The sequence below is a fragment of the Telmatherina bonti genome (genome assembly GCF_933228915.1).
Source record: "Telmatherina bonti genome assembly, chromosome: 3".
NCBI classification, from domain to species: Eukaryota; Metazoa; Chordata; class Actinopteri; order Atheriniformes; family Telmatherinidae; genus Telmatherina; species Telmatherina bonti.
Window position 1 is genome coordinate 39,836,150 of NC_136621.1, and position 20,100 is coordinate 39,856,249.

Genomic DNA, 20,100 nt, shown 5'->3' on the forward strand with positions numbered 1-20,100 from the left:
ACTTCAACTAAACTTAAAACTGACTCATATACCAAACTGGTTCCTAAACCTAAGTGATTTTTAAGTCTAACCGATCACAAAAATGAACAATTTCTTAAAGGTTTACAGGCTGATAATTGTGTGCAGAGTAACAGTAGTTCTAGTGCTGCTTCAGCTTTGCATTGATTTTTATTCTTAAACCTAACTGATTCATAAACCTAACCAATCCATAAATCGAACTAATTCCTAAACTTACCTTATTCATAAACCTAACTGAAGTTTAATTTAAAGTTATTTGAAGGGTCTAACCGTTATCTAAATTTAATGAAGTCTTTTGGGTCTTACAGGCTGTAAATTGTCTTAAAACGGAGCAACATTCTGGAGTTAATGCGGCTTTTCATTTTTCTTTATTCTAAATCCAGTTGATCCATAAACCTAACCAATTCCTAAACCTAACTAGTTAACATAATTGATCTATAAATCTAACTGATCCATAAACCTAACTATTTTAGAAACATAACTGATCCATAAATCTGATTCATAAACCTAACCGATTCCTAAACTTAACTAGTTAAGAAACCTAACTGATCCATAAATCTAACTGATTCATAAACCTAACTGATTCCTAAACATAACTGATCCATTAATCTAACTGATTCATAAACCTAACTGATTCCTAAACCTAACCAATTACTTAACCTAACAAGTTAACAAACCTAACGGATCCTTAAACCTAACTGATTGATAAACCTAACCAATCCATAAATCTAACCAATTCCTAAACTTACCTGATTCATAAACCTAACTGAAGCTTAATTTAAAGTTATGCTAAAGTTGATATTTAAACCTAACCAAGTCCAAAAGGTCTACAGGCTGTAAATGAAGTCTTAAAACACAGCAACATTCTGGAGTTAGTGCGGCTTTTCATTTTTCTTTATTCCTAAACCTACCAGACCCATAAATCTGATTCATAAACCTAACTGATCCATTAATCTGATTCTTAAGGCAATGAAAATATAGTAAGAAAAGTACTTTTTTGGGGGGGGGGGGGGGGGGGGGGGGGGGCATATTTACCATTTATTGTGATGTGTGAAAAAGATTGTCGAACTTTCTGCGTCCTGGTATCTATAAGGGGACAGTAGATGTATACAAGATAGTGTTCGGCAGGATTTTTAGCAAAGTTTTCACTATGACGTGATTCAAAACCAGATGTCTCAAATGAGTTTGGCTTTAAAGTGTTAACCCTTTTTTGGGCACTCAATGAAATGCCTTGAAATTAGAAATTTTAACAGACTTTTAGGCGTTTTCTCTGAAAGTTTGGCCAGGACTGAAAGGGTTAAGAAATTCCTCCTTGTAATGTAAATAACACAAACACTATCTGATCATGGTGGATTGTTTTAATTCACTGGTTGCTTCATTAAACGCATCATTTGTTCTGTAAAATGTCAGAAGACTTGTCACATGTTTCTGACGGAAAATATAAAGCTAACTGGGTCTTTGTTTTGGCTGTACTGGTGATGATGGTTGACAACTTCTCATCCTGCAGAGCATCTCCGGTGATGGGCGAGGAGCTCCTGGTCAGCTGTGGTTTCCTGCTATGTAAAGGCCTGGTGTCCCGCATGGACCTGGTCTCCATCCACCTCTCCTCCAGCCCCCGGCTCTTCTCCTTCCTCTCTCTGGCGTGGGGCTTCGTGGCAGATGTTGACGTAGAGAGCGAGAAGTACCGTCACGCCGGCGCTGCTCGTTTCACCGTTGGCACGCTGGTGAGGCTGGCGTCTCTCCGCATCTACAGGGGTAAGCTGGCTTACCTGCCCGTTTCCAAGGACCACAGCAATAAGGACGGTTTGCCAAATGGTTTGACAGTGTGCTGCAACAACCAGGAGTCCTCCCCGACTCCCACCTTCGCCCCGTCCAATGACTCTTCCTGCAACACCTTCCACAACTCCTGCCACTCCAACAACTCCCTCAAAGTGAGGCAGACGGAGAGCACGCCTTCCCGAAGGGCCATCAAATCGCTTCCCGGTCCGCCCGACTCCCTGCTGGTACCTCTGAGTGAACGGGTGCCAGCTAACTGGGTGGTTGTGCCGGAGGAGGACTTTGTCCTCATGCTGGCCATGTATCAGTCCCACCTGGCCGAGGACCTCCTGGCGGCGCCGGACGCCAGCTCGGACGACGGCATCATTCACCTTTTCTACGTTAAAGCTGGAATATCTCGTGCCGCACTGCTCAGGCTCTTCCTAGCTATGGAGAAGGGTGCACATCTGGCTACTAACTGCCAACATCTGGTGCACACGAAGGTGCGTGCGCTCAGGCTGGAGCCGCTTTCACCCAAAGGGATGATAACGGTAGATGGCGAGGTGGTGGAATACGGGCCGTTGCAGGTGGAGGTGCACAGAGGCCTGTCCAGGTTGATCAGCGGATGAAACCCACAGAAACAGCTGTTAGCTTGAAGCCGCCTGAAGCTGAAAGGGTCACATGATCACGTTGGAGCTTTTCAGCGCAGAAGCAGAGTAGCAGATAGTTTCACTCTCGTTTAATCGTTTAACACATTTTCCCCTCAGGATGCTGTGATGATGGACGACTGAAGGAGCCACAGAGTTCAACATTAAACAAAAGCTCTTTTCACAACCTAAAGCTGGGATGCTGCGGAAATATTAAATAAAAACAGAATCTAATTATTTATTAATCTAATCAAGTCGTTTCATATCAGATGTTTAAACTGAGACGTTTTATAATTTCATGGAAAACCTGAGCTGATTGTGTGTCTGATTGCTGTAAAAAGTCGTTTCTGATGTTTAGTATCTTCTCTTCTTTTAACAACATCTGGAAGGTAGGGAGAGCAGCTGTTTTAGGAGAGGAACGTCGTCCCGTTCTGGTCCTGATGCAGGATTCCAGTTGGTCTACTGGTCCTGATGCAGGATTCCAGTTGGTCTACTGGTCCTGATGCAGGATTCCAGTTGGTCTACTGGTCCTGATGCAGGATTCCAGCTGCTTCCATGATGCTCCTGATGTTTGTACTGGTGAAAGGTCTGGACAGCAGCAGACCAGTTCTCCTGTTCCACCATCAGGATGTGGTTCAGCGTGGTCCTGCTGGACCAGTTCTCCTGTTCCACCATCAGGATGTGGTTCAGCGTGGTCCTGTTGGACCAGTTCTCCTGTTCCACCATCAGGATGTGGTCCTGCTGGACCAGTTCTCCTGTTCCACCATCAGGATGTGGTTCAGCGTGGTCCTGTTGGACCAGTTCTCCTGTTCCACCATCAGGATGTGGTCCAGCATGGTGGAAGGTCTTCCCTGAAAGAGACGTTGTCTGGATGGGAGCAGATGTTCCAGCATTGATGGAGCTTCCCAGATGTGGAAGCTGCCCACGCCATCGGCACTAATGCAACCCCATCCCATCAGAGATGCAGGCTGATAACAAGCTGGATGCTCCCTCTCCTCTTTAGTCTGCAGGACACGCCGTCCATGCTGTCCACAAACTATTCCACATCTTCATCCAGGTTTCCACTCAGAACATTTTAAATGAGCTTTGGTCCAGAGAAGACGGCGTGTTTCTGGATCCTCTTCACATATGATGGAGCTTTAACCTGCATGTGTGGATTTCAGCCTGAACTGGGTTCACACTGGTTTCTGGAAGCTTCCTGAGTCCATGCACTGGTTTCCAGTACAGAATCATGTCTGCTGTTAATGCAGAAGATCACCAGCATCCAGCTTTATCCATGCATACAGAGATTCCTTCTGATACTTTAAATATGTTATTATGGTGGAATCCTCAAAGTCTGAGGAACATTTTTCTGAAATTGTCCCAAAACTTGATTTTTATTAGAATCAAGTCCGATTTTAAAGCAAAAGATCACCAGCATTCGGGCTTGTCCCATGGATACAGAGATTCCTTCCGATTCCAAAATCCTTTGATGATATTCTAATTAGTCATTATTTTAATTATTAAATATTTTGTTATTAATTTTTTCTCCAGTTTTCTATTTGTTCCCGTTACTTTTCCAGCCTTTTGTCGCACCTGTTAACTTTTTACAGATGTGTTGCTGCATCAGATTCACAATCAGCTCCTAAAATGTCTTATTTTCAGCATCTGATATGTTCTTTATCTTCTATTATATCGATAGTTTTTATTTACATTTCACACAGAGCACCAACTTCTGAGGTTTTAACTTGCTGCTAATTAACTTTAGAGCCTCTTTCAGTCTGCTGAGTTGATTAAAAATGTGATAAAAGTGCAGAAGTCGAACTTGCTGCAACCTCCTGAATCAGAACTGAATCTATTGATTCTGACACGATATTGGTTACATATTGAACACTTTTCACACAGATGCATGTTCAGATCGTGTAAATCAGCCTCCTGTTTGCCGCGGCTTGCCAGCCACCATCACAGCATCTTATGTAACAGCAAAGGATTTTTTCCCTGCCTTCGTGGCTGCTCTGCAGGACGGCGGAGGCAGCGACGTCCGTTGCAGCTGTTTGTAACACACACAGCCTAAAACGCTCAGTCGAGGCCAAATCTGGCTCTGCTTTAACACATCCCTGAGAGATGCAACAGCAGGCAGAGTCGCTTTATTACTGCTAACGGCCAGCTGAACACTGAAATATGGATTATGAAGTATAGATTGATTTTGTGTCTATTAATCCACATTTACCTCCACTATCTTATTTATGTGGAACTAGAAATAAATCCAACATATTTTCCATGAATCTGCAGGAAGAACGTGTTCAGAACCAGTTAAGAACCAGAATTTCCTCTAACTGGGCTGAACGGAGCTGCTGTCACATGTTTGTAGTTTTACTATCAGGTGTTATTTTGGCGTTAAACAGCTTCCATATGCAGGAAGACTTGTCTGTTCTCACGTCTATAAAAACCAGAATGTTTCCAAACGCTGCCTTCAGAGCCGACGTGGAAATCTCACACTCGGTAACGGTAGCTGTGAGACTAGCTGCTAGCTTTCTGCTAGCTCTGTTGGATGTTTCCCCCTTGGACACCTTAAACCAGCATTCCTTGTCGCATGCGGCTCTCTGACTCCGCTGGCTTTCTGAAAATGCATCTAAACAAGTCATAATGATCCTCAACGCTGCAGTTCTCTCCACTAACAAGAGCTGCAGGCTGCTTGCAGAAACTCTGCTGTCCTAACGGCCCTAACTGACCCTGTCAGAGTTGCCAGTTCTGGCTGATTTCAGCTGCACCGAACTCCACCAAAGAGCTGCTCCGTTGGTAGCTCCGTATATATAATGAAAAAGAAATGCCCACATTCTGGAGGCATTATTGTATTTTCACCATATACTGTTGCATAAGAACACCGTTACTCCGTGTAATATTTAAGATAACCATTCCTTGCTAAAAAGCTGAATGTTACTGATTTGGCAGCATAGCAGGATACGTAGCGTGGGAACGGTTTTATGGGGGACGGCGGCTCTCCTCTTGTCTTAGTATACTGAGTGCAGCTCTTGTTGAATTAATAGTGAGGAGGATCACTACCTTAAAGGGAGGGACTGGTCCGTCTCCCTAAAGCGCAACTTTTAGCTTCTTGTCACACTTTATAGATCTGTCTTTTAATGATTTTGGGAAATAATATTTAATAAATGTAATTGAATCGACACATTGCATCGAAATACCTCCATAAAATGGTGAAGCGGTCCTGATTATATAAACAAATTAGATTATATATTTTAAATTATATTAAATATGAAAATTAATTTCTAAGATGAATAAAAAATGTAAACTGAAAGATTGCTTAGAACCATTTATATTGTTTATATATTTCCTTATTTATCTTTTTATACTCTTCCATATTTATTCATCATTGTGGCATTTCTGTGGTTCCAGACATCAGACATGCAGGTTTTCTTTTCTTTCCTCCTTTGCTTCACCTGTTTCCTTCCTCCCACCTTCCCAGCATATCTCTCTTCCTCTGCTCCTGCTGCTGTCATCCATCCATCCATCCAGCTAGTTGGATGGATAGATTATCCATCCATCCATCCAGCTAGTTATCCATCCATCCAGCTAGTTATCCATCCATCCATCCAGCTAGTTGGATGGATAGATTATCCATCCATCCATCCAGCTAGTTATCCATCCATCCAGCTAGTTATCCATCCATCCATCCAGCTAGTTATCCATCCATACATCCAGCTAGTTGGATGGATAGATTATCCATCCATCCATCCAGCTAGTTATCTATCCATCCATCCAGCTAGTTATCTATCCATCCATCCAGCTAGTTATCCATCCATCAATCCAGCTAGTTATCCATCCATCCAGCCAGCTAGTCATCCATCCATACATCCAGCTAGTTGGATGGATAGATTATCCATCCATCCATCCATCCAGCTAGTTATCTATCCATCCAGCCAGCTAGTTATCCATCCATACATCCAGCTAGTTGGATGGATAGATTATCCATCCATCCATCCAGCTAGTTATCCATCCATCCAGCTAGTTATCCATCCAGCTGGATAGATTATCCATCCATCCAGCTAGTTATCCATCCATCCATCCAGCTAGTTATCCATCCATCCATCCAGCTAGTTATCCATCCATACATCCAGCTAGTTGGATGGATAGATTATCCATCCATCCATCCAGCTAGTTATCCATCCATCCATCCAGCTAGTTATCCATCCATCCATCCAGCTAGTTATCCATCCATACATCCAGCTAGTTATCCATCCATACATCCAGCTAGTTGGATGGATAGATTATCCATCCATCCATCCAGCTAGTTATCCATCCATCCATCCAGCTAGTTATCCATCCATCCATCGCAGAGCAGCTTTCCTCTTCAGATGCTCACAGTCTTTTCCTGCAGACTGTCGCTGAGCAGGAAGCTGCAGCCGTCATTTGAGCCTCTAAATGCTGAAAAAAAGGAGTTTATGACAGAAAAGCCCGGAACCATCCGGCTCGGCTCGTGTTCCGCCAGCGACACTTACTGCCGTATTGTGACTCCTGAAGATAAACGTGAGGAAAAAAGAAAAACATCCTTTTTTTTTTCTTGCATCTTTTTCTCAACAAGGTCAAAGAACTGTTGACGGACTGAACAGCTGTCAATCATCACCGAGGTGTCCTTAACGCTGGGCTTCTGCACACGAGATGAAGATTTGCCCTGTTTGGACATCAATGAGACGGGGTGGGGGGGGTAAACCAGACAGTGGGTGTAGGGACTGAGGAGGAGGACCAGCTAAATGCTGCAGGAGGAAGGCAGTGTTTGTTCCTCCTCAGCACCTGGAGAACATGTGCTGCTGCTGGGAGGTGAGGAAGACGAGGCATGTCCTCTCTTATTTACAGCTCCACGGCGGTTTAACTGTTTGCAAACTTAATTTCCTGTCAGAAAACATTTTTGCACAACATGCAGCTTGTTGCGGATCCCGTTCCGATGCCTTTCTGAGACATCCGGCTCGACTTTCTAAGTTCTTCTGCAGCTGAAAAGCAACAAGCTCATGAAATGGAAATTTACTTGAAAAGCTGCTTCTTGTTGTTTTGTTTTGTTAAAAGGTCTGTAGCAGCAGAAAAAAGGTGGATTCACCCTTTAAAATGTTAAATCAGCCAAAGAGACTCGTCGTCCTGCGGATTTCCCTCGTTTCTGCTGCTACAGACCGCCGGTCCGTTCAGTGCGGGGTGTTTTGTGTGTGATAGTCCTTTAAGGTGTTTGGCGTGCCTCGATGCTGCCTCCTGGTGGTCAGAAGGAGGCGGTGCGTGCACGCCTCCACCCTGCTGCTGCTTCCCTCCATCTGAAACTATAATGTTTGTAGAATAAGTTACATAAACATGTTTGTGAAACTGGAGAAGAAAAGAGTAAATCAACGACTGATTGATGAGCAAAGCGACTTCTTCTACATGTTTCCACGGTGACGATGAAAAGTTTTTACGTGTTTCTGCAACACTGACGACTGATTGTTTATTCTAAGAGAAATCTATTTTTTCCATTTAGACAAAAGTCTGTATGTTTTCTAGAATCAAACATTCTTCTAAAGTTTTGGACTGAATTCTGAATTAAAGATGAAAAACAAACTTCTGCGTCTGTCTTTGCTTCTTTCGGTTATGTGGAGCAAACTGGGGGATAAATGGTCCATTTTAAATGGTTTTGTTTTGAGGTGAATGTGTAAACCAGTGTAAACCAGTTCAGGTGATCAGGATGGCACATCTGAACTAACTTGTACGTCTGGAAAAGTTTCTGTAAGCAGAAGGTGAGAAACTGGATCAGCTCCGGCAGATTAAAGGTTTTCTCTCTGATCAGCTGAAATCTGTAAGTTACACATTTACACACATGTAGCAACATATATGTAAAAAATAATTTTAATATAAATCTGTACAAACAAAAATATATTTTTATATGCAGAATAAAATCATTTAAAAGAATAAAAGATGTAAAAAAGAAAACATGTTGATTTCTTTATTTTTAAACATTGATTTGAGTTTGTTTCTTTTATTCGTAGCTTTTTTTTCTTTACTAAAGAATAAAATATTTAGAAACTATTTCTACGGAAAATGAAAACCCAACATTAAAATGTGAAACACCATCAATAAAAAAAACCTGAACTGCTGCATCTGCAGCATGACGTACCGCTCAGTGTTGGAGCTTTGCCTTCAGGTCATCTGCAGGCGGGGGGGGGTAACCCTGGTCCTGGAAAAGTTCAGAGTTTCCCTGCTGCAATGCGTCTAACTCACATCAGACTTGATGCGCAGACTGGTGTACCAGTTCTGCACCAGTCTGCTCAGTAACTGGTTTAATCAGATGCGTTGCAAGACTTCCGAGGACCAGTGTTGCCTAGGGGGCGTGGTTCAGGTCAGGTGAGCTTGCTGGCCAATCAAACGTGGTCATTTAACCAGCTTTTGGCAGAGTAGGCAGGTGGAAAGTCCTGCTGGCGCTGCATTGGCACGGCGTTGGCGCTGCATTGAAGTGGCGGAGCAACACCGGCAGGAGACCTGGCAGCTCAAAGCATCACCAGCAGCGGAAACTTCAGATGGACTTCAGGCTTCCAGACGCTTCCACGGGGATGAAATGTAAAGTTCAGACCAGGTGTTTTCCTCCGGTTCAGGTAACGTTACTGGTTTGACAGGAAGATCGCGACATTCGTAGTCCATGTCTGGGATTCCTGTGCGTCTCTGGATGCGCTGACCAAACCCCCAGTCGACTCCTTGTGCCTGGAAATCCTCTGAAGGTTGCGGTTATCCCCTCTCCCACCTCTTTTCCTTCTACTTTCTACAGATAATCCAGCCGGCTGGGGACAACCTGCTTCTTTACATATCAACGTTTAAAAATTCCACGTGGAACTTTCCGATCAATCCTAAATCTAGTCCAGAACTCTGCAACACAACTTCTGACTGGGACCAGAAAACACGAGCACCTCTTTAGCTTTAGCTTCTTTGCACCTTCTGCTCGTTTTAAAGCTTTAAATGGATCCTCAATACATCGCCGAATGTCTCCCAATTTACACTCCAGTGCAAACTTTCAACCTGAGGGCCTAACCCGGCTTGTGGTGCCTAAGTTAGAGGGCTCTGCACCTCCACGTCCGAATTATCCCCACATCGGACTACCTTGAATCTGGTCTTTTACTCTTTGGCTTTTAACGCTACATGACTGGTGTTGTCCTCCGTGTCTTTCTTTTATCAGGGTCCAAGGGATACAAGTTATTGTTTTCCAAATGTTTTATTATCTTAGAGCACAACTCGCTCAAATCTGACGCCCTTAGGCCCCATGAAAAGTTCTGAAATTTAACAATAATCTGTGGTTCACATAAACTCCAATGCCGAAGTGGCTCCACAGCGCCCCCTAAACACAAAAAAATCCTCTGGTGAGTTGGGTCAGGAATGTCTACTTTGACGTGGGACAACGGAATGTTGTACACGTCCAACACCCTATGACAAGTTGATTTAAAGGAAAAAAATTAAATTTAAAAAAAAAAAAAAAAAAAAAAAAAAAAAGGAGTTAAACACTGGTTGCCACGGCAACGGGGTGTCTGCCATCTTGACGTTTACGCCCATTTTTTGCCCCATTTTATTAACTGTAAGCGCAACGCGTTTGAATAAACTAGTCTGATGGGATTCATGCGATTGACTCCAAATTTGACAAGCTTCGTGGAGGAACCAAACACTGTTCAAATCTTTCTAATAGAAGAAACCGTGTTACCATGGCAACCCATGGAAAATGGCCTGATCGCCATTAGACACGGTTTCCTCATAGCGCCGCAGACCTTTATGTTATGGTGGGGGCAAGGAGGGTCCTAAACATCTACTTTGATGTAGGACAACGAAATTTGGCATGCAAGTGTAAGATCCCAAGACAAGCAAAAAAAGACAACCAAACACCTGTTGCCATGGCAATGGGGTGTCCACCATCTTGGATGAGACTTTTTTAAATTTTTTTATTTATTTATTTTTTTACACTTTAAGTGCATTGTATGTGAACAAATAGAATTTCAGCAGGAAGCTTTGTGATAAGTTGGGGGATTTGACTGTGGGGGCTTGGACCTAATGCCACATCAATTTTATTTATTTTTATTTATTTTGTTAAGTATTTATTCATTTTAAATTGTTTTACTTATTTTACTAACGATTTATTTCATTTTTATTTTGTGATTTTAGACACTGCAGAACGTTGGAGAGATTCTGTTCCTAAAATGTCGGCTTTTAACCCCAGAGAGCATGATGACCAGGTCTTCTGTCTTATATTGTATTTTAACTGTTGAATTGTCTTTTTAGCGAGTTTTTTTATGCTATTAATGTTGATTTATTTTAATTTACCTGTACAGGACTTTGGTTACCTTGTGTTATGTGAAAGTGTTCTATAAATGAAGTTTTGATTTGATTAAAATTTGCTTTATAAATTAAATGGACTGGATTGGAAACTTTTGTGTCACAGCGTCCGTATCAGAAAATCTTTCTGCGCTTGTAAATCTGCATGTTCTACTTAATACCACCACTTCTACGTACCTGTTTTACGGCACGAGCTGCTGACGTCTTGGCCAGGTCGCCGTCTGGACTTTTCCCTCCTGCTGGTCGACGTTGGTCTTCTGGATGTCTGTCTGGTGACTGGAGAGCAGACGTGGACCGCGGTTCTGGAAGGGTTTGGTTTCCCTGCTGCAACAGACAACAAACTGGTGCGGAGCTTCACCTGAAACTGCACCAGTCTGCTGATAAGCCGCTGGTGTGATTCAGGCGTGTTGCAGCAGGGAAACTCTAGTAGACCATTTAAAGGGTCAGGTAACCTCTGCAGGTGTTTACTGGTTTTACTGGTTACGGTCCGACTTTCCAAAACTGAACTTCATACGAAACTTGTGATGTTTTTTCTCGTTATTTTAGAAGCATTATTGAATGATTTATCTGGTTTCACGCGTTCAGGTCGAACCTCCAGCAGATCCTGCGCGTATTTCCACTCCAGGCGACGAGATTCTGTCTGAACACGTCGCTTCTGCTTCATAAAACACCTGAAACACTGACAGATGGAAACAAACGGCCGCCATGTTTCTCTGGTGATGCTTGCAAAGTTTAATACGTCACTATACATTTGTTTTAAAGCAACAAAAGTAAACAATCTAAAAAAAAAAAAAGAAATAGTCTGAATACAATACACACTCAGCATTTTTACATTTCTGCCCCAAGCATCCATGTTTGTGTTAAATATATACCGTATGTACTCATCTTCATATATTGGTGACGTCTGTACAGAGAACCAGGCTACAAATTATAACTTTATTAGTTCTTTTTAAATAATATCTCTGTAACAGGCCACTGTGGAAATGTAGACATCATACAGTCGAGTCTCGTGTAGCCACTCCGGAGGCTTAAAGCAACATGTTACATGCTTTGGCTGGAAAACAAACGCAGTGAGAATAATTTACACGCAAAAACTGTACAGAGCATCGTGTAACTTCACATTTTCTGCTTTGTGTCCGTTTGAAGGATGAAGAGGAGGAGAAAGCTGCCGATAGCCTCCTCGTCTTCACGGCGCCGAGGAGACGACCAGCGGGGCGGAGAAAAGCCAACGACCCGTCCTCTTCAGCTATGAAGGCAGCAAAATACTGACCAACTGAAATCCGGAGGGGAGGACGGGACGGACAGACCGCCGTCCCGTCTGGAAACGACGACTTCTTAAAGGGCTGAAGACGGAACGAATGGAAGACGATGCAAAAGGAAAAAAAACACAAAACACCCCAAATTCAACTTTTTTCCCTGTAAGTCTAAAAACAGCAGCAGCTCCCGACTCGTTGGTCCACAACGGCACCGAGTGGCGCTCCAACGTTCAAGTACAGCTGCAGGCGTTTGGATGTAAACTGTGGATTCTCCTCCAGGAAGCGAAGCTGGACCAGAAGACCCGACTGGGTCCAGAAGACCCGACTGGGTCCAGAAGACCCGACAGAAAGCAGAGAACTTCGTTGCGTCCAGACGGAACAAACGCAGGAGAAACGAAGAGAACGTGGTGAGAAGCAGCAGGAGGGAAACACCGAGCGAAGCGGGATTCTGCGCCGTGGCGGTCGGAGATCACGACGATTCCAGTAAGGCAACATGTTAACGTGGAATGGATGCCGTATGAGCGGCGTCGTGTGTGGCGGTCTGCGTGGCGGCTGCCGGCGTGTAAACCGAGAGGAGGAAGAGGCGGCGAAGCGGTCGGTGGCAGTTTCATCCGGCTGTGAATGTAACAATTTGGCAGCAAAGCGGAAAACCAGGACGTCTCGGCCCGGTTGTTCCAGTTCCGGGTCGAAGTGCTACAGACGGCTTGCGGGTCAGCTGACCATCCCGACCCAGTCGGTCCCGCTGCCGATGATGATGAGGAAGGCGGAGGAAGGTTCATGGCACTGATTGTTCATCCAAGCCTCCAACAAGGTCGACGTAGTCCAGCGAAAAGCTGCTTTCATGGAAAGTTTTTGTTTTATTGACGGTTCGTGGCTCCCGCAGCTTTGCCCCCCCCCATCACCGCCGCCCCCCCCTTCCGAGTGTCACTGGAGGACAGGGCAGCGGCTGCTTGGCGGCGCTGCTCAGAGGAATTATGGGAAAATGGCAGAACGTTGGAGGAGAGGGGGTGGAGATGCGAGCGGTGCTGTGGGGGCATGGGGGGCGTGCTCGCTGCAGCCCCCCCATCAGCTGGGAACGGTTCCTCCACCGCAGCTTCAGGCAGGTGAACAGAGCAGGTGTGTGTCGGGAGGCACTTACTTGTCCTCGCCGTGCTCGGGGATGGCGGCGGTGGCCAGCGCGGCGCGGTACTGCAGCAGGACGCCTCGGACGCTCTTCACGAAGCCCTTTGACAGCGGGAAGAGCGGGAAGCCGATGTCCGGGTAGCCGCCGCCCTCCGGGAGGAAGCTCCGGTAGCTCTTCCGCCTTTTCTTTGGTCGGACCACTGGCTGGCTTCCTGAGCAGACCAGCCCGCCTCCACTGGTGGCGCCCGGACCCGGTTCTGAGGTCCCGCTGCGGACCACCGGACCCTGGATCAAGTCGCAGTCCAAGTTCTGGTTCGTCTCCTGCTGAGACGCGGTGGGAGGACTCGGCCCTGAGTCCTCCAACTCCTCCTCGATGATGCTGTCGACTCCTCCTGCAGTGGTCTCCTCGCCGGGCTTAGCGGGCCCCGCCCCCACCGCCGCCGGATGCTCGTCCAGCAGCTCCGCTCCCGGCGCTCTGTCCCTTAAGTGGTGGCTCCTGCAGGACGAGTGGGAGGCGTGGCCTCTCTCGGCGGCCTCGTTCAGGTCCAGCCACGCCTCCAGACGCTGGACAAGCCGCCAGCCGCTGGACACAAAGTGCTCCCGGATCTCCTGCTTGAAGACCTCCACCGGGTTCTGGAGCAGCTGCGTCATGGACTGCACCATCTTGATGAGAGCCATCTCGTTGTAGCAGCGGCTGTTCTCGTACCCCTCCTGCAGACCTCGGTCGCTGTCGAAGCCGGCCTCGTTGTAGTACGGCTCGTTGACCAGGATCAGGCCTAAAGACGGATCCAGTTAGAACCAGAATCACTAAAACAGAAGCTAGTCGGCATGCAGACCTGATGTCAGAATATGATTATAAGAAGAAACAACAAAAATCAGCAGAGATCAAAACGTTTCTCCTCATTCTGTCACGTTCTACCTGCTGTCCTCACTGCAGCACCTCCACCTCAGCTGCATCCCAAACCTCTTCCTGGCTTTATTCCAGCCATAGAGGATCATTATTTTCCTGCTTTTCTCATCACTTGTTGATCTTTGGCTGCTCCTGATTGGACGTTACCGTCAGTTTAAGCTCTCTGATTGGTGGAAAGTCTGACAGGAAGTGTCTTCATCATCATGTCCAGGTGAAAATAAAGGTCTCTTAGCAACATGGTAGTGATGGTGATGAAGATGTGATAAATAATGGTGGATTTACCATGTAGAGTCTCTGAGTAAACACTACATGTTGTGTCTGGAAGCCTGGAAGGGATGGAAATGCTGCAGTCTGCCACGTAGTGCGGCAGGTTTCTACTTTTATTGTTAACACATACTGTATATAAAAGATGGGCGGAGCCTCCATGACGTCACCTGTAGGGCGGTTCCTACCATCACCATCTTGGCAGGGGCATGCCTGTCGTCTCGCCCGGAAAATACAAATATGGGCAAAGAGGTGGAGCTGAGAGGGGGGCTGTGAGCGTCATGGTGGATGATTGACATCGAGCGAACTCTGAGCTTTCTGTAGCTAAGAGCTAACCGAGCTAACCTGAAGATAACAGGAGCTAACCAGCTAACGGAGGTAAGCGGGCTAAAGCTAAGTCATGTTGTTAACCAGCTAAAAACCGCGGTTGTTCTACGTTATTCTGACTTGAAGCGGGAGATCAGGTACCTGTCAGTCAAAAGGACACGCCCCTAAATTTGCAGAACTTTGAGATTAAATTACTTTTAAACGGGCGAGTTAGAAAAAAATTCACCCCCCCCCCCACAGTTGTCATGAAGGTAAACCTGACCTAATAAACCTAAAATGGATTTTTGTACCAGGCTGTAAACATGTTTATTTCTGCTGTAAACATGTTTATTTCTGCTGTAAACATGTTTATTCCTGCTGTAAACATGTTTATTCCTGCTGTGAAGTTGGTCTTTTTAACATGGGAGTCTATGGAGATTTGCTCTGTTTTGCAGCCCCAAGTGGATGAAGGGGGAACTGCAGTTTTATCTTTCAAGCAGGAGGTTGCTGCTTGATTGTTATACATTTAATAATTCATGAGAAAATCCTCATTTCCTTCCTTCTAAACTTCATCCAGGCCATATCTGTGGCCTCCAGAGCCGAAGCCATCTCTGGAACCACCAGGGTATCACCGCTCTGGGTTTGGAGGTTTCCTGCTGCAGCAGCTGAATCAGATTATCAGGTGTGTTTCAGCATCTAAAACCTGCAGGACGAGACCTGGACTTCCTGACCTAAAGGGGGCGCTATCATCACAGTTTACCCATCAGAGTTACACACTGGAGACGCCGGCCAGATTTAAGTTGAAATCTATTCCTGAACGTAAAACGTTTCTTGGCTTAAACACATAAGAAGGATCGAGATCAGGGTGCCCAATCCGGTCCTGGGGGTCAATCCGGTCCTTCTGCAACACCGCTGATCGGATGGCTGTCTGGTCAGCAGGCGGCTGCAGAGCTGGAGGACGTGCAGGAGGGAATTCCCACGTTTCATCAGGTGTGTTGGAGAAGAAACGCAGCTTCCAGCTGCAGATGTCCAGAACCGGGCTTGCCCTCCTGGTCCAGGGCCGGGCTTGCCCTCCTGGTCCAGGGCCGGACTTGCCCTCCTGGTCCAAGGCCGGACTTGCCCTCCTGGTCCAAGGCCGGACTTGCCCTCCTGGTCCAGGACCGGGGTAGGCCTCCTGGTCCAGGACCGGACTTGCCCTCCTGGTCCAAGACCGGACTTGCCCTCCTGGTCCAAGACCGGACTTGCCCTCCTGGTCCAAGACCGGACTTGCCCTCCTGGTCCAGGACCGGACTTGCCCTCCTGGTCCAGGACCGGGCTTGCCCTCCTGGTCCAAGACCGGGCTTGCCCTCCTGGTCCAGGACCGGGGTAGGCCTCCTGGTCCAAGACCGGGCTTGCCCTCCTGGTCCAGGACCGGGGTAGGCCTCCTGGTCCAGGACCGGGGTAGGCCTCCTGGTCCAGGACCGGACTTGCCCTCCTGGTCCAAGACCGGACTTGCCCTCCTGGTCCAGGACCGGGGTAGGCCTCCTGGTCCAGGACCGGGCTTGCCCTCCTGGTCCAAGACCGGACTTGCCCTCCTGGTCCAGGACCGGGGTAGGCCTCCTGGTCCAGGACCGGGCTTGCCCTCCTGGTCCAAGACCGGACTTGCCCTCCTGGTCCAGGACCGGGCTTGCCCTCCTGGTCCAAGACCGGACTTGCCCTCCTGGTCCAAGACCGGACTTGCCCTCCTGGTCCAAGACCGGACTTGCCCTCCTGGTCCAGGACCGGGGTAGGCCTCCTGATTACTGATGTGCTACGACAGGCTGACCGACGACGGTTGGGACCTCTACAGATATATTTAGCTGTGACGCTGCACTTCTGAGCAAATGAACACATGAATAAAACATCTCCAGCTGCAGACAGGAAGAGGAGGAGGAGGAGGAGGAGGACGAGGAAGAGGAGGAGGCAGAACTCGCCTTGGATGGAGATCAGCACCTGCAGCAGGCTGGACTTGCTGGTCCATCGCTCGGTTCCCTGTGGATTACAACATCCAGTCAGGAACCAGGATCAGCTGAACTGAAGGATCAGTCTTCGTCGACGCCACCACCCACCTTTCCGATCCAGGTGCCCAGCAGGCTGACGCAGACCTTCCCGTTGTCGTACAGGTTGGGGTTGAGGCGGCCGCTGCACTGGGACAGGTAGCGGAACAGAGGTGGCACGGCAGGGTAGATGTTGGGCAGCTGGATGTCGAACAGGAACAGACCGTCCTCGTACGGCGTCCGAGTCGGCCCTTTGATTAGAGCCGAGAAAAGGTCCTGCACCACAGAGACAAAACCAATCTATCAGAACTAAACTCCATGTTTCCCAGTTAAACCAGCCTCAAACTGGTTTTCTTACAGATGCCATCGATGATCTCCGGCGTCCAGACATTTACATGAGTTTTTATTGGTCAGGATCATGATGAGAGAACGGGCTCAACATCGCGTCGTTGCGTCGCGTGGAAGAAGTTTAAAGTCACTGGTTTACATTTCCTGTAAACTGCAAATAAAATGGTTTTTATGATGCTCCCATGTGGAAAATAAAATCCCAACATATTTTTTAGTGTTCTATAGATCGACGATTTTTAAACTGGGAGGTCGGGGGCACGATGAGGGTCACCGCATTATTTGAAAATATATATCGCCGACATTAACCAAACGAGCCAGCCAGCGTCTCCACGTGGGCTCCTAAGGGTTGCATTTGGGCTGCAGATAAGGGTCCCAGGTGGGTTTTCTCACCTGTTTCTGTCCGTGTGGTTCTGGCAGGGTTTCAGCTGGGGTCCACTTAGCCCACCTTCACCCCCTTATTAGGGCTGCTTGATTACGACAAAAATTATAATCACAATTATTTTGACTGAAACTGAGATCTCGATTATTTAACAATTATCCAGTATTTATAAACAACGCTGCACGTCGTGGTGTTCTAGACTCCGTGTCGTACATTATAACCGTCTAATGCACTGTTCCAAGTTGTTTAATCCACTTTTACCGCTTCTATAGGAACTATTTTACGTTTTATGCCAAACAACCGCTGTCAGGCTGCAGCGCATTTCTCTGATTCACCTGTTATAAGACGGCTGATCTGAACCAGCTGGTTAACGCGTTGCTATGGTAACGCCCCGTAACGGAGGGATGTTACAGTGTTTAACTGGCCGAACTATGTATAGGAAAATAATGCAGCCAGTTGTCGCTGACAATGGTATAAACTATGTTTAGGTGAACTTCCACAACCTACTGCAGTTATTCTACATTGACCTGCAGCCGGAGCCGACTGAGACTGGCCGCCTGGGAGTGCTTTAGGACGGGAGAGGCTCCCGCTGCTCCTTCCTTACAGTAACTGCAGAACAATATGTGTCTTCAAGTCAGTCGCCAAAACACCAGAAAAGTCCAGTAAAAGCTGCTAGATTTGTCGCTTTTAACAAAAAAAGTCTCCAGATTTAGCGAGAAAGTCTCCAAGTTGGCAACAGTGTCTGAATGAAAGCAAAGCGGCTGTGGGAGGAGTTTACAGCACAGCACTGCAACGCCAGAGACGCTCGATTAGCAGCTGAAGACAGCAGGAGAGGAAACTGCAGAGAGAAAAATAATCACACCCTTTTATTTTTTGATTGTTGAAAACCCAGATCATACTGAGATTAAAATCTGATTAATCGCCCGGCTCTACCCCTGATGGGGCTCAGACAGCCATCATATGCAACTGAAACCACATGAGACCTGATGCAGAAAGCAGAGCAATACCACCAGAATTCACCGGGGGCAGTGTCGGGTTTAGAGCCGACACGTTACCAGAGAAAGGAAAAAACCAGAGAAGAGGAGGAACAAGAAGCTGAGAACAGGAAAAGCACCTTTTTCTTCTTCTGGTGTTTTTTGAATGTTGTAAACAACTTTATATCAGTGTGTTACCGCTACAATGGTGTCAGATCGCAGCAGTGAACTCAGCACTGCCCCCAAGTGGATGGACTGACTTTACAACCACAGCAACGTAAAAGCACCAAGGAAATATGACGTAGGACCACAGCGACGTAGGACGACATTTTAAACTCAATTTCAAATGACGACAATTTAAAAGAAAAAAAAAAAAAAAAAGACCACAAATGTACCGCATTTCGAACTGGGACATCACCTGCATAAAAACAAGCACTCCCTTTTTCAACAAATGACAATGGTGGATCCTTACACCATGTGACGCAGATGCTAGCTGGTAGGAAAAAACTAGGCGACTTCCTCGCTAAATCTGGCGACTTTCCAAACCCCCTAGGCAACGTTTTTGGTTAAAAGCGACTAGCGACAAATCTTTTTTTTTTTTGTTTGTTTGTTTTGTTTTTTTTGTCTTGTCCAGCATTTAAGCAAGCAGACTGATGTTCTGGATGCTGTGTTCTGCTGAGCAAATTTATTTTACCAAGGGGAACTTTTATAGATGTAATGATCCCCTTTGTATTTCTTGATTCTTATTTTATTTTTCTATTTGCTTTGGATAAAGCTTGTATTACAGAGTTTATGCTGCTGGACCTGACCGGAAAGGACAGGAAAGGGGCAGAAAGAGAACAGAAAAGAGAACATAAAAAACAAAAAGAGATCAATGCATACACGTATATGCACATACATACCCACCTACATATATATGTATATACACTCGCACATACAGTATATAAATATACACATATAGATAGATATATATACACACATACATACATACATATATATATATATATATATATATATATATATATATATATATATATACACACACATACATACATATATATACATACATACATATGTACACACACACACCCACCCACACAAGCCAACTCTAGATTCATGGTCCCTGTGGAGAACAAAACCATTGACAATCAGGAAGACCAGAAAGTAGCAAGTTAAATCAAAAAGACAGAAAAAGAGCTACCTGCTGTTAATGAATAAACTTGCTGGATGACTCAGTGACTGTGACACATGCAGAACATTCATGCAGAACATTTAGAGTGGAACGTGTTCAGAGAAGAGTGATCATGCCAATGTGACCCCGCCCACCCACGGCTAGAGGCAGGCCAGGAGAACCCAGAGACCTGGGTAACCGACAGTCACCCCCAGGCACAGACCCCAACCCCCCCACTCCGGAGCCAGCCATGCATCCGCCCAGGAGGTGGCGAAGGAGGTCCCCAACCAGAGTCCCCCGCAGTCAGGGGGAACAGGCCCTAGCAGGCCCAGGCCGGCAAGGGCCGATCCCACCGGGCACCGGGCACCCAGGGCAGACAGAGCGCAGGCCCCAGGGCCCCAAGAGCCTGAGAGCAGCCCCCCGCCCCCGCAGAGGGTACAGCCCACACCGACGGAGGACCAGGATCCCCAGACCGCCACCTAACGGCAGCCAGGTCGCACCCCAGTGCGCCAGCTGCGCTCCCCGGGTACAGGACACCACTCCCCCACCACCAAACCACACACACATAAACATGCATACCCTCCCTCCCCCAACACGCACTCCCCTCTCAGCCCTCATC

General features: G+C 46.6%; 2 protein-coding genes across 2 annotated transcripts in view; one reads left to right on the forward strand and one right to left on the reverse strand.

Annotated features, from left to right (window-relative positions):
* LOC306754237 (sphingosine kinase 1-like) overlaps window positions 1–2,402 on the forward strand; it is a gene marked incomplete at both ends in the record, with an annotated part of 52,149 nt that extends 49,747 nt beyond the window's left edge. Inside the window, one exon of the mRNA XM_079238173.1 lies at window positions 1,526–2,402. Within this exon, the coding sequence (XP_079094299.1) occupies window positions 1,526–2,402 (877 nt within the window). The remainder of the gene's footprint in view (window positions 1–1,525) is intronic.
* Window positions 2,403–12,988: 10,586 nt separating this feature from the next.
* ube2o (ubiquitin-conjugating enzyme E2O) overlaps window positions 12,989–20,100 on the reverse strand; it is a gene marked incomplete at its 5' end in the record, with an annotated part of 56,657 nt that continues 49,545 nt past the window's right edge. Inside the window, 3 exons of the mRNA XM_079265168.1 lie at window positions 12,989–13,890; window positions 16,547–16,604; window positions 16,682–16,885. Coding sequence (XP_079121294.1) covers window positions 13,127–13,890; window positions 16,547–16,604; window positions 16,682–16,885 — 1,026 coding nt within the window. The 3' untranslated portion in view covers window positions 12,989–13,126. The remainder of the gene's footprint in view (window positions 13,891–16,546; window positions 16,605–16,681; window positions 16,886–20,100) is intronic.